Below are 15,624 nucleotides of genomic sequence, written 5' to 3'. Positions count from 1 at the left end.
ATGTACAATAAATGTGAATGAGACCAACGTTTTCTTACAATCTGACAGTCCATTGCAAATAAAACAGTCAGTAAATGTGGCGTAGTGAATAAAGCGAGTCCGTTAATCATCTCTGATTTGTTTGTGATTTACAAAATAATCTGTACTGATTTTGCAAACCTTAACCTAAAGGTTGTCCTTGCATGAAGAGACGTTTTCTGAGAACATTTCAATCTGTTCACAGAAATTAATTCGTAAACCTTGTCATGTGAATGTTAAACAGCTGCACTTGCTGCGCGTCTCTCTGGGGTTCTGTGGATGATGAAGTGTTTGCCTTAATTAATGATGGAAATGCAATTAATTCTCGTTTGTTGCTTTGCTTTGCTCAGTCTGACAGTACTTTTAATAGGCACTTTCTGAAACAAACAGAAAAACCTTCACAACAATCAGGAAAAGTTAGTGGTGGAAAAAAGCTGCAAGGCTGCTAGGGTAAGAGAATGTCAGGGGAAGCATTCACAAACTGACAGAACGGGCTGTTGTCCTTGTATTATAGTGTCTAACTGGAGAAAAGACAAGACAAAGAAATGTCTAAGGCATTTAACGTCTCTGTAATGACACAAACAGATCTGGCAGAGAAGCGGGGATGTTTTGAGCAGCCAATGTCTTGACTTTGGTTTCAGTTTAACTGTAACTTACACTGCAAAGCAGAGCAAAGCAAAGAAGCGTTTTATATTTGAATGTCAATAATAAAAATGGTGGAAATGAACTTGGTCATAAGATCATTTTTAAATATAACATTTTGCATGCACACATTTCAGTACTTTCATGGTGTTTACTGGGTTCACTGCATTAATATTTTACACATTTAAGATTTGTGTTGTGTTTTTTGTGCCTCCAACCTTATAGTTGTTCCTGTTAAATAAAAGGTAAATTCTTCCATTTCAGAGTAATTCTAATAATTTCAAAGGGTTACTTGAATAGGAACCATTTTTCCCAAAATAACATTTTTGGTATCGCCCCTTGTAGTGAGTATAATTGGTATCACAGCATAACGTCACATATCAGATTTTATTCAGTTATTTTTCTCCCCATGATTATCATCTCATCATTTTGTGTTTTCATATGGGAAGCCAAAAAAGCAAATGTGTAAAAAAACAAAAATAAAACAAAAACTCAGGTTAAAATGTGCAACGCTAGCCATAAATCATGCATGGCCCAGGGTTAAGAGCGGCAACCTGCTTCTCTACTAATCGTTACAGGAAGTCAAACATCTAAAACGCATATAGGCGCTGATCTGGTGTCTCAAACCTATTGAGATGTTTTGTTTTGTTTTGTTTTTTTAAAGCGAGGCCGAAGAAGTGCATGCAGAACAAATGAAAAATGTGTATGACAAAATCAGTAAGAATCAAAGACATTTTTACTTTGATTCAGCTAAGATGCATTAAATTGATCAAACGTGACAGTTTTGTTTTTCAAATAAATACAATAAATAAATTCTTTATTCATCAAAGTATCCTGGAAAAGTGTATCAAAGTTTCCACAAAAATATTTCCACAATGTTTTCAACATTGATAATAATGATAAGAAATGCTTCTTAAGCACCAAATCAGCACATTAGAATGATTTCTAGGATCATGAGACACTGAAGACTGGAGTAATCACAGCATCACCGGAATAAACTACATTTTAAAGTACACAAGATTAGAAAACTGTTATTTAAAAACATAATAATATTTCATAATTCTACCCCCTTTCCCTGACGTTTTTAAAATATTATTTTAGTATTACTGAAACACTATTATATTTTTTATGAATATATTGAATTACTGTAGTTTTAGTCAAGTTGCTGAGTTTTTGTTATTTTTATTCATTTTTATTTTAACTTCATTAATTTTGAATGGCAGTGCAAATGAATTATTTTCTTTACAGACATTGTTTTCATTTCAAGTTCTAAATACTTAATCTCTCGGAAAATATGAAGGTCAAGTTCTACAATGATAAGCATTAGAAGAGAAAAGACTTTATAACTGTTTAAATGTAGACTTGATAAGCATTGACTGTACTCTGTCTTATACTGCCTAAACATAAATTGCAATTGTGTAATTAGAGTAAATTATAAATAAAACTGCAATTATGTAATCAACCAACTTTGTACATGTGGTCAATCATATATGCAAGCAACTGGTGAACAAAAACTAGCCATGAGAGGCCGAGATATTTCACCACAGGTTAGGATATGAGACAGACTGCAGCAAAAGCTCTTACCTGACATGTCTCGGTTGACCCCCAGAGCGAGACCGTCTTTGACCCACAGCACCATGCCATGGTATCCAGTTATGGAGCACGGCAGGGTCACGGGCTGCCCGGCTACGACCACCAGATCATGGGGCTGCTGGATAAACACAACACAGCTTCCTAAAACAGAAAGGAGAGAGAGAGAAAGAATGAACAAGGGAGGTCACAATTCTAAATCATCAAATACAATTTGTCAGAGCTGGCTGCCCCTGCCAGAAGATTTCCAAAGAAAAAAAAAAAAATAGTCTTTTACTTGAGGATCGCTATTATGGCTCTAGTAAATCTACTCCAACTTCCAAAACTCACTTTGAAGAATAAATCTATAAATTTCAACTTCATGTCACTGGAATCCTTAATAAAGTTCAGTGACACACAGAACTACGAGTAGGTGCCTCACAGTCAGGAAAGCTGAACATGACACTGCTGAGATCCACAAGACTGCAGCATCTGCAGCATAAATCAGCTCGTGGCTCGCAGCCGAAGCTCCTCAAACTCTACTTCCACTCACGCAAACTCAGCTTAGCAGGCAAAATAACTTTCCCGACGACAAACCGCGTCAGTGCCGGATGACGGGCTCAGTGGTGCTCCGGAACGGCCGCTCGCAGACAGCTGTTCACCTTGAAGTCTAATAGAATGAGGTGCAAATGAAAAAGTGCCCTGAAGGTAAGTAGTCTTCAGTACGGGAGGTGAAAAGTACGTGTTACCCTTCACATTAAATTGCAGAGTGAGACAGACCAAGTTATTTTTCGCCGTTCCGGAAAGCGGATAAGAGCATCAATAGAAAGGGAATATGTATTTCTCTGAGAATATATTCGCAGAAGATCCTCAGAGAAATAAACATCTCGTCCTTTCAACAGTCGCTTTCCCTCACCTTTTCCCTTTTTTTTTTTTGTGGTCTTTTAATATGAAAACAGTTGACACACCAGAGAAACGGAGGAGCCTTGTGCATCTCCCGAGACCACTTTGGTCGATTTTTGTCTTAAATTCAATAAAGTGAAGCTCTGCGTGGTGCATCTTTCATAAAAAGGGCTTGGACTTCCACTGATGTGGCAGGATTTCTGCGGGATGCTGTTTTTACACAGCTGGGATGCCAAGCATATTTTTCTCTCTGTACGCTGTCATCTAATTTTGCTGTTTGAAGTTAACACCAATACTCACACTTGGTCTTAGCTTTAAAATGTACTTCTTTTGTTCGCCTACCCATACTGAATATACTGTATTTAGGGTGCTTAATAGTATAACCCACAGGATTTTAGCTCCTCTATAAACTTAATGAAGTTTTTATGTGTCATTTGATTTTCGCATTTGTTTTTAGAGGTTCTGGCTCCAATTTCTTGGGACAGATAAAAATAGACACAGCTAAGACACTTATTGTCCACATAGAGCTTCAAAATAAAGGTGCCTATGGATAGTATAGTATTACGTGGCAAAATTAATGTTCTTAATGAAATGTGATTTTGGTTATATGGTGATGGTAGTTAGTGGTCAGAATTTTATTTATTTACTTTTTTTAAAGAAATTAATGCTTGGATGCAAGTTCTAAAGTGACAGTGAAGACAATTATAATGTTACAAAAGATTACAAATAAATGCTGTTCTTTTGAACTTTCTATTCATCAAAGAATTGTAAAGAATCAGCACAGCTGTTTTCAAAGTTGATAATAATAAGAAATGTTTTTGAGCACATTATTTTATCAGCAAATTATAATGATGTCTGAAGGATCATGAAGACTGGAGTAATGATGCTGAAAATTTAGCTTTGAAATCACAGGAATAAATTACATTAAGTATATATATATATATATATATATATATATATATATATATATTATTATTATTATTATTATTATTATTATTACAGTTATTACAATTATTTTTAGGTGCAGTGTTATTACACATACTACAGTTTTTCTTGTATTTTTGATCACATAAACAAACCCTGGGTGACTTTTCAAAAACATCAAACTGTTGAACCTTTAATGTAATGACACATATCCATATATATATATTGTATTTAATATATATGTATTCCACTATTTTATAACTCAAACTCGAAAGTCTAGTGGCGTTCTTGATTTGTATAATCTCTCGACCACCAAACACAAAATGTAGATATTTGCCAGTTCTCATTTTTTTCAAGTTTCAGAAATGACAAAAGTCTTGTGGAAGCCATATGATAGCTTTATATGAGAAATTCCAACAAGAGTCATCATTCACAACTTATTTCCCTCAACCACAGCCGTCAAACCTCATTTATGTTCATTCAAATCTGGCGCATGAAGACTGATCAGGTTTGAGCAAGAACAAAAGAGATATGAGAGCTTGTATCGACTGCTTTTATGGTGATATTTTGACAGCGCTCTACCACCTCTGTCCCATTCACTCTTACTGCATTCAAAAGAGCTGTGTAAACATTCTGCTAAAAATACCCTTCAGACCGTAAATGTTTACAAATGATAGAAAGTAAGTCATGACCACATTTTTATGAGCTATTACGTCAATGAACGATGATGTGGGAGCCATAAGAAGAACACAGCCTGCGATTCGCACACTACTCAATGTTTTTAAGTGATCTTCAGAGTTGCCCTGGCATTACAAATACTTATGAAACTGAGGGTGTGCAATGATGAAATGTCACAGACAGTTCTCCAGCAACAAAGTAATAAATCCATTCAAAGTTCAGGAAAACTCGCAAACTTCATTAAAAGTTGATAGTAGAGATGAGTAGGAATGTATATACTGTGCATCTGTAATAACTTCTAGCATTTAGAATTGTTCCTCATGCCGTCCTGTCTGAATATGTGAACGCTTTTACAGGACAAAGAGATGTAAAACTATAAACATACACCTCGGTATCTCCATCCAAGGCATGTTTACAAGACCCTGCAGTTGTGTTTCAGGAAAGCAGAGCAATATCCACAGCAGGGGCTCGAGGATCCATGGACAGCTCTAACGAGAGCCACAAATAGATAAATAAATCCAATCATTACATTCTGAGGTTTGGTGCATCCCAATGGAGTGGGCAAAGCACCCCAAGTCAAATCTAGACAAATGAATTCTGTTATTGGATTCCTGCGGTTCCATTTCCTGGACACACATTTAAATATCACTCCCAGAAGACGTCAATTCTGAGCGCAACAAAGGGAGAGAAAAACAGCACGCAGGCAGGGCATTGAACGCTTTCAAAGAAAAGAAATGAAGCAAGAATGAGAGCGAACGCAAGATGACAGGGAAGTTATTTACAAGATCAACATGGAAGATTGATTGGGTTTGTTGTATTACTGCCCTTTTGAAACCTACCGTAAAAGTTACCTGAAAAAAAAAAAAAAACCTGTCTATCTGGTAACCACTCAAGCTTGTAGTAATACTCCAACATATATACCAATGTGAAATCTTAGGAGCTTTGCATGAAATTGATTTCCCATTTTATATATATATCGTAAAATTACGATATATATATAAAATTACGATATGTGTGTGTATATATATATATATATATATATATATATATATATATATATACACACACAAAATAATATTAACAACTACAATATCAAGTGATGGTAAACTGTGCACAGTAAGAGCAAGGTTATTTTATTTATTAATTATTATTCAATATAATTTGGGATCTGTAACATCTGTTTTGATTAATAAGAAATGTTTCTTGATCAAATAAACACAGCTTTGGTGAGCATAAAAAAAATGTATATAAAAACATGGACAAATCATAGTTAGCCTAAGCTTTTGAATAATAATCTATGTTATACATATAGTTCCATACAGGGCCGGGTTTCCCGATAACGATTGATCTTAGAGCTTAAGAGCATTTTCTAAGAGTAATTTTACAATTGTTCGTTAATGTTTCACGTGTGTTTCCCAAAAATGCACTTAACACAGTTGGACGTAGCTGTGCTTTAAGTGCTACTTAGGAGTCGCTATCCGTTTGTCAACTGCTGAAATGTCGCCTTACAGAATGGCTCTTTATTGTAGTATACGATCGTTTATTTACGTTTACCTAATGCTGAGTTCCAGACAGACAATTTGGATATAATAATATTACACAATACAATATTATATTATATTATAGTCTATAAAATTATACTTTACATAATAATATATAATATGCTTTATATATTTATATATAATATAGGTAAAAAATGCACTGTAAGTCGCTTTGGATAAAAGCATCTGCTAAATGCATGAATTTATGTGAATGTATTTATTTATATACAGTATAGAGAGAGAGAGAGAGAGAGAGAGAGAGAGAGAGAGAGAGAGACGTTATTTCCAGGTCCAAGACATAGCTGGTTTTCGTGCACTTCATTAAGTCATTGACATATTTTTCCCCCCAGTCTTTGCAGCATTTCCTACATTACTTCTTTTATTCTTTTTTTGTTGTTGTTGTTCAGTCATTTCTATTTTTCTGCTCTTTTTAATTATTTCATTTATACATTAATAAAAAATAAATAAAGAAAACGACTCATAAAGTGTACAATAAAGCACAATTAAATACTTATATTAGAATCACATTGCACTTGACTTGAGTCAAGTTAAAGGTGTAATCTGCCGATTGTCTTCTTACGATGCACTTAGGGCTTTACAATTACTCCAGAACACCTGTAGATCTACGTAATATTAAGATCAGTCGTACGATCGTTTTTAGGAACTTCTTAGGCTTACGAAGCTTTTGGGAAACTCAGCCCAGTACATTTATATCAAGAATAATGAGTGCTTATGAATTGTGCACAGCAAGATGAGACATTTACTGTGGAAGTAAATATAGTGAGTTTTGAAATATATTTCATTTCCAGTTGTCTTTTAAGCTCATCCTCAACGAATTGGATCAGTGGACTAATTTGGACTTTATGAGGTGGATTTAGATGCTGTCTGAATCTCTTACCTGTGGAAGAGCAGAAGCAGCTTTATTTAACTGTGGCTGTGGAAGCTAAAGGGTCAGCTGAGAGGAGCGAAACGCCTGCAGTAAACAGTGTCAGCAATTTATGCCTGAGTGCTGCTGATGCTACAGCTCATTAAAAAAACGGCCCTCTAGCATCCTTACCACCTCCAGAGAGAAAGACAGTCAGACAGAGAGAGAGAAAGAGAGAGAGAGAGAGAGAGAGAGAGAGAGAGAGAAATGGAGAAACCTTTTGTGCAAGAGGCAAGCGGCTCTGTTGTCTTGTTATCAAAGGACTACTTTACCACATCGCTTCAGAGGTGTTTAGAAATTGCATGTCATAAGCCTCCAACAGTACGGTGGAATTGGTCAAAAGCCAAATAAAAAAAAAAAAAAAAAACACAAGATTACTTTATTGTTATTCTTTGAACATTCCTGTGCCTTTCATCAATGTGCAGCTACTTCAGGAACAGAAACAGGTGGCAGATTAATGTAGCTTGCAATGGAATTGTTATAAACTGTTTTCTTCTCAGCCCCCCAAAAAACCATTTGTTAAAATGGCTCATGAAAAAATATTGTTTTTTTTAGGTAAAAATAAAAAAAATGCTCACCAAGGCAGCATTTATTTGATCAAAAATACAGTAAAAACAGGAATACTGTACTGAAATACTGAAAAAAATTTAAAAGTATTGTTTTCTATTTAAAAATATTTTACAAATTAATTTATTTCTATGGTGGTTATGCTTAATTTTCAGCAGCCATTACTCAAGTCTCCAATGTCATATGATCCTTCAGAAATCATTATAATATACTGAATGGTGCTCAGGTTTTGCAGTTTAAAGTAAAAACAAAAAAATTCAGATTTGCCATCACAGAAATAAATAACATTTTAAAATAATACAAAAATTATATATTGCAATAATATTTCATAATATTACTGTTTTTACTGCATTCTTTTTTACTTTCTCAAAAAAAAAAAAAAAACTAATTCTTATGGTTTATGAGCGTTTTGAAAAATGGGGACATGGGTTATGTCCTCATAAGTCACCCTCTCCTTGTAATACCTGTGTCATACCCATGTCATTATAAAGAACTGTGTCCTGATATGTCACAAAACATGCCCACACACACACACACACACACACACACACACACACACACACATACACATATATATTGTGAGTGTGAGCAAATGGAGAGCATCCATTTGATCCTGGAACATCATTCCAATCAACCAATCAGAATTGAGGAATAACCCTTGTTAATCAGCCATCATTTCCCTCTGATTTTAGGAATAAATTATGGGTAGGGTTAGGTTTAGGATTGAGTTAAGTCTGTATTTTGGACAGTAATGTTGATCCAGGATCATCAAAAGATGTTGATCCAGGAACATGTCTTACTGGGCAAAATCACGGCGACCACGTATATATACGCATATATACATAAACATGAAAGCATCATACTAAAGCATCAGCTTCACACAGCTGCAGTCAAAAATAAGACTTGAACTTGTTCCGGTAAAGAAGGCCTTGAAAGATTGGGTGTAGTTTCAAAAAATAGTGTGCAAAATTACACTTGCTTTCGAGGAGCAAGAACTCTCTTGTATCAGAAAATAGGTTTAGCTGGCCTGGCCCTCACCACTCTAAGCAAAAGACATCGTGCACGACAGAAGTGGAACATGAATGACTTTGATTTCTGGATTGATTTTTCAACTGAGTCTTCAAAACTCACAAATTCAAAACCGAGCTGTTAGCCAAGAGAAATCAGAGGGCTTCCAATTCCACCCAGACCTCTCTGCTTTTCAAACGATGGACATGGTCTGAATCTTTCTGCCATAAAATTCAAACACTTGAGAAGTTCAACTCCCTAGGCCTGAATACTGCAGAAATCTGTGTTGCATGTCTTGGATTTGCCCAATGAAATAAACATGAATCTGCGCAGTATTTATTGATCTTCATAATGTGTTTTCATGATTGTTGAAGAAGCTTAGAGCTTTCTTAACTAAACCTGTACTTCAAAGTGATTACAGAGCCTTTAGCACAACCTTGAGACTTAAAAGGACACAAAGAATAATGAGGCCAGAGATGCTTGATCTTTTTGCCTGGCTGAGACTAATCATGGCCTTGTAGGTAGGATGACTGAATGTTCATAATAATCAGTAACTATAATTCATAAAAGGTTTTTTGTTGTTTTTAAATTAAATATGCCTCAAGGGGTCAGTTAATATGCTAAAATTATTTGATGTGCACCAACACAGAAAGACTTTAAAAAGCATCCATCAATAAAAAAAAATAACAATGTTAAGTTGTGTTGTGAAGATCATCAATTCTGTCATGCTGCTTAATTCACTTCTCTCAAAAACTCTCACAGAGTCCTTTTAAAGACCAATCTAAAGCCTGGTTATGCCAACATGCTGAGAAATGCTCCACAAATAAGAACATGAAATACTGTTCTAAAGGAAAAATGCATTTGGTCCATTATGGTACATATTGAATAAAAAAAAAAAAAAATGATTTTTAGTGTCTCTAGAGTTATAGAATTATAGTGTATAATAAATAAAGTCGCACAATAATCATGAAAGTAATAGTTATTCTGTGAGCCACAACTTTGCATTAAACAATATATTCCTTACATTGTAAAACAACTTTGAGCCCAATAACACAATGGTGGAAAGGTAAATATATCTCATAATTTTTGCACAAATTGTAGACATTACTGTACATTCCTCAAGCATAACAATTCAATCCTATCACTAAAATAACTAAAAAATATTAGATATTATTTAAAAGGGAAATATGCCCATTACTCAAAATACTGTTCTCCACATTCATTTAAATTTGATTAATTTTTGAAGGTTATCTAATGTTGTTGCTAGAAAAATTGCACATTCCATACTGTATATGATGAATAGAAAGTTAAGCTGCTCATATAAAATTTAATTAAATTACTTTCATACAGTATGACCTCCTTAGATTAACCACCAACATGCTCCGACCATTAAATAAATACATTAATAAATACTATAATATTACCCGATTTCAGCCAATTAGAACATTTTTATTTTTTATTTTTAAACTGTATTATATTTGATGTTCATTTAATGTATATTTCCAGAATTCCATTTAATTTGACCTCTTGAGATTAAGCACCTTTCATTAAATAAATACGAGAATACATTTAGCAATGTTAGGCCCTATTTTGTAACCAGTTGATGGAAACCGACTTCTGTCGAGAGTTACAGTTTAACAAGCACACTGATTTCTGAATTTGACTGCTCTTCCGAAAGATGAGATCAAAACAGGTGAATATGAACATCAAAGAGTGCCGAACTAGAGCAGGTTCTAAATTACAAATTGTAATTGGCAACATTATGGTCATTTGTGAAGCGTTCACATATGCAAATCACAAAGCAAACCACCAGCCAATTGAGTCATTCCACTCAAGGAGTTAATGATTGTGTTTGTGTGACATTTATATCATCTTTATTTGAATTTAAACTGTTTTTTTGTTTTCTGTTGGAAGGTTTACCATGTGTGTTTAAACAGTCTCACCAGAAACGCTAAGAACCAGCCCGGTGGTTTTGTTTGGCTGCACTGGCATCTCGAGGAGCTCCAGCTGCTCCTGTGAATGATGAGAGTACTGCTGAATGTAAACTCAAGACCTCCTGCACTCCTGCCTGATTCAGCCAACCCCTCTGGCCTGTGGGGATGCCCGGGGCAATAATCCTGCTGCCTGACACTCAAAGAGCTTCACAGGTTTCTGCTCCCATCACCACCGGCTCCACATTCACTCACAGAACTCTAAGGCAGCCACAAGGACACATCCACACTCACGTAGAAAGAGAGCAAATTTAAAACGCAGCCTCGAAAGCTGATTTTTTTCCTTTAAATAGATGAAAAGTACAGAGATGAGGATGTGTTAGTATCCTGAAGGAGTTTGTCAGACTTTCGCTCGCAAATTGCTTTTTAGGACAGAGCAAAGGCTGGTAATCGTCACACACTCTGATGACAAGCGATAATTGCAGTTTTAACATCGCCGTAAAGTCAATCTGATGGAAAAACACTCCTTTCTCATTAGCACCAGCATTTGGGCCCTGGTCCTGCACATGCAGGGCAGACCAAGCTCCAACACTGCTAATTACTGTGGGAACCTGGGACCACAAACTCTGAGGAACGGCCTCACCTTTAAGCAGCCGTGGAAACTTGTGTATTTCCAGTAGACGTCCCTTGTATGGCACGGCACCTACTCCTAATAAAACACCAAATAGTTTGAAAAGCAATTTCTCAAAGCACCTTTATGTCCGCAATTACTCACTGTCTGACATCTCAGCCCTCATATTGCATTAGCACATGGCTTTGTATGTTGTGCGGCTCTGGGGAAAACAGAAAGGCACAGTGCAGCCTCAACTCATCACACTGGGCTGTGTTTCGAGTCGATATGTCTGAACTCAGGTGCATGTTTTGCCTCGGGAACCCACGCGCGCCCGTTGCAGCATGTGATCCGCGTTGCGACGTATCTGACGTCCCCACCTTAGGAAGGGCGAGTCATAGTGAATAACTTCCAGAGGAGGATTTGGGATCTGGTGAATTACCGCAGTGACAGTTTGCTCACTGCTACATCACTCCAACAGAACTAATGGAGCTAATCTACGGTCTAAAGGTCGAGTCGGGGAAGATTACAGTGTAGTCTTGAACTGACAGCCTGACCTTTTAATGACTAATGCCCCTGTGCCTATCAACACCTGGCTGGAACAGCATGCTTTTATTGTGGTAGAGATGTTTGAGGTTTTTATACCCGGAAAGTGTGACTACTTGTTAGGGAACCCCTTTCTTTTCTTTTTTTTCAGCTGGACCCCTTAAGGCAAATGTATACTTCAAAAAAAAAAAGCACAAATTCTTACACTTTCACACGCCAAGCAAAGACATGGCTTTTATCAAATCAAATTTGTCCCCACATGTGACCAGATATATGTACTGTATGTGTGTGTGTGTGTGTGTGTGTGTAAGAGTATGTTCTAAGGTCTAAGTATATGAAAGGTGTGAACATGAACTTTTGTATATATATATTTTATTATTTGAGCAAGTGTAAATCTTATTACTCATGTATGTTTTATATATTTTAGATTAACATCAGCCTGCCCAGGGACTACGCGTGAAAATTAGCTCGAGCTAAAACCCGGTACTATGCATCTCTCCCTTTGAGGTTAATGTTTATTGTATGCTGTCCCTGTTTCTTTAAGTAAAGGGAAATAGAAAAAAAAAAATTATCATATGTGCACACACAAACAACCTTTCAAAGTATCCTCCATTAGATAGTGTGCACGAACACAGGTGCACACCAAATCGTGGCCACGTTGTACTAATTAATTCCCAAATTTTGGTTTAATTAAAATTAGAGAACAATTTAACACAATGTGTCCATGCTTTACTTAAACGAAGGAACAAATTCTTAATTTGTGGACATGATGGGAAGAGTTAGAATGTGTCCACAATTTACTAAAACAAGGGAATGAATTCTTAATTTGTTGTCATGATTAAACTAAAACAAGGGAAGTAATTAGTACAACAATCCACTCTTTACTAAAATGGAAGAACGAATAATTTGTGGCCAAGGTCTTAGTAAACTGAGGGGAAAAATTATTCATTTTTGGCCACGATTTAATCAAAACAAGGGAATGAATGGAACCTTTTCAAAAGACTGTGATGACATTTCAACATCGTAAATAACCAACTATACAATGTAAAAAAAAAAAAAACTCATAAAAAAATGTAAAATATCGTAATTTAAAATAAAGTCCAAAAACAATAATTGTACAGAATTTTTCATTGAAGGTTTTACAGAAAAGAAATGTTTCAATTGTTTCAATTATGATATTTTACATTAATTTTACATTTTTTGTTTGGCAGCCGTAGAAGCCAGTCATTTACCCTTTTTTTATGGGACCTTTTTTAGAATCAGAGTCAGATTTGTTTTTTTTTTTCTGGTAGTCTCCCATTCACTGCTATTGAAGTATACCTGATTATAATGACTAAAACGAGGAAACAATTCTTAATTTGTGGCCACAATTTACTAAAATGAGGGAACTAATTAGTACAGTTTGGCCATGATTTAACTAAAAAAAGGGAACAAATTCTTAATTCTGGACCACAAAATATACAGTATATTGTTGTCCGCTTTTTATGTGTGGGATTACCGTATTTTTCGGACTATAAGTCGCACCTGAGTATAAATCGCATCAGTCCAAAAATACGTCATGATGAGGAAAAAAACATATATAAGTCGCACTGGACTATAAGTTGCATTCATTTAGAACCAAGAGGAAACATTGCCGTCTCCAGTCCCGAGAGGGCGCTCTATGCTGCTCAGTGTAGACTACTGGAGCACAGAGCAGCATAGCGCCCTCTTGCGGCTGGAGACAGTAATGTTTGCTCTTGGTTCATGTCTCTTAGTTAATTTCTCTTGGTTCATGCCAAATTAATTTTGATAAATAAGTCGCACCTGACTATAAATCACAGGACCAGCCAAATTATGAAAAATAGTGCGACTTATAGTCCGTAAAATACGGTATGTACCATTTAATTATCTCCTCATCAACTCATGAACCGCCTGCAGTTCCCTTACACACCACCAGGGCTTTGCTATCCCCTGTTAGGGAAATCCTGCTTATGGTAACTATTACTCACAAACATATACCGACAAACCTCCAAGCGGTTCAGGAGATGCTGTGTCTTCATTATCCATAATGGAAAAGGAAATTAAAACAATGGCGGTGAAATGAACTCCTTGAGTGCTCTGTTTTTTGAGACTCATCTCAAATGTCAACGGGGCTACTGTGGCAGGTTAAGTAATGTGTCCCTCGCAGCTAAAACAGACAGGCTGTGACACTGCCATGGCTCTTCTGTACCCACCTGGCTCGGGCAGATCCATAACCCTGTGTCTAATGGAAATGTCAGAAGTAGCATTTGAGCTGCAGTCACGCGCCCCTCCCAAGGCGACGCACATGCGACAGGCTGTGTCATAACCAGACCGCTCTCTTGTCTCTGACAGACCGTGCTTGGCAGCGGCCCTGCCTTCACCCTCAATAAACAATCCTCGACAATGTGGGAACAGAGACCACCCGTCGCGAAAACAACGTGGGATGGGGCCTCGTTTTATCTCACGACTCAAAATAGCTTCTTTCTCTGAAACCACACTCAGGTGCCCTGTCAGCTTCCTGCGACAGCAAAAGGCTCAGGGAGAAAGAACTAATACAACAGCGTCTGAGTGGGTCACAATCAAAGCACGCTTACAAATAATGTTTGGGAATGAACTTTGAGTCGCGCATCTACAGATGGAGCGGCATTCCTCACGGACAGATACTGAGAAAGAGAGAGAGAGAGAGGTGGCTTTCTGCTGCTGGAATTCAGAAAGAGATTCATAGAAACATTTCTATTAACAAGCCCTCACTTATCTGAGATAGCTGGTGAAATCTTTCATTAACATTTTTCATTATCACATTGACATTCTTTACATCATTTTAGAATTACCACTAATAGAGACCGTGTACAGTAGCTCATTTGATATAAAATATAATATACGAATATACTTATTAGATAATTATTAATATACTATTGGTATTGGTGACTGCGTTTATATGCATAGCTGTCAACATTGAACATTGAAAATAAGGGAGATTTCCTGGAATCCATCCCCAAAATAAGTTTTTTTTTTTAACACGATTCTTACCCACAAACTTTCAAAAATAAGCACTAATCATTAACAGTCTAAAGAGTTTATAACTACACAATATATATTAAAGAATGACAGACCAATGGATATGTTCAAAGTGATTTATTTATGAACAAGGTAATATTAAAAATAATTTTATATTAATAATAATTTCGTGGTGCGAAACGTCGTTTTTCCCGACAACGACATATTTTGCAGTAGGCATAATTTGGACATACATGGCTGCTTGTCAGGTAGTTAAAGGTGGACTCCCATTTACTCAAATATCGGCATAATGTCCTTGGTTTTGGTTGGTGAGTACTTGAATTGTTTTCGGTGATTTTGGCCGTCGACGTCCTGATCCATCATTGCAAATCACACTCATCTACTCTACTCTTGAAGTTCACTTCCTGCTACTTTTTCCCTTTTCCTCCCGCCCGCTGGCGCCTTTGCAAATGTCTTCTTCGATGGTAGACTAAGCTACTGTATACTGCCACCTGCTTTACTGGAGGTCTAGAAACCCAAGAGCAAGCCACTTCGCAGACACAGATAGTTGCATGTTATGAGTTAATACGGGATAATTTATGGGAAAATACTAAAATGGGAAAACAGCGGGAAAAAATAGATAAAATATGTGAGAAACCCGGAAAAAACGGGAGGGTTGACAGCTATGTTTATATTATTAAAATCAAAGGATGATTTTAACAGCTTAAATGTAACAGCCAGAAGCTATTTAATAGACTGTAAAAA

The 15,624-nt window shown here is 36.3% G+C and overlaps 1 protein-coding gene across 2 annotated transcripts in view; it reads right to left on the bottom strand.

Annotated features, from left to right (window-relative positions):
- Positions 1-15,624, bottom strand: part of LOC113054524 (kin of IRRE-like protein 3) — a 128,943-nt gene that overhangs the window by 55,250 nt on the left and 58,069 nt on the right. For both annotated transcript variants that reach the window (XM_026220135.1, XM_026220134.1), the window contains exon 2: positions 2,245-2,394. In XM_026220135.1, coding sequence (XP_026075920.1) covers positions 2,245-2,394 — 150 coding nt within the window. The remainder of the gene's footprint in view (positions 1-2,244; positions 2,395-15,624) is intronic.

Source organism: Carassius auratus, chromosome 35, assembly GCF_003368295.1.
Source record: "Carassius auratus strain Wakin chromosome 35, ASM336829v1, whole genome shotgun sequence".
Lineage (NCBI taxonomy): Eukaryota > Metazoa > Chordata > Actinopteri > Cypriniformes > Cyprinidae > Carassius > Carassius auratus.
This window is presented reverse-complemented; position numbering and strand designations above follow the sequence as displayed.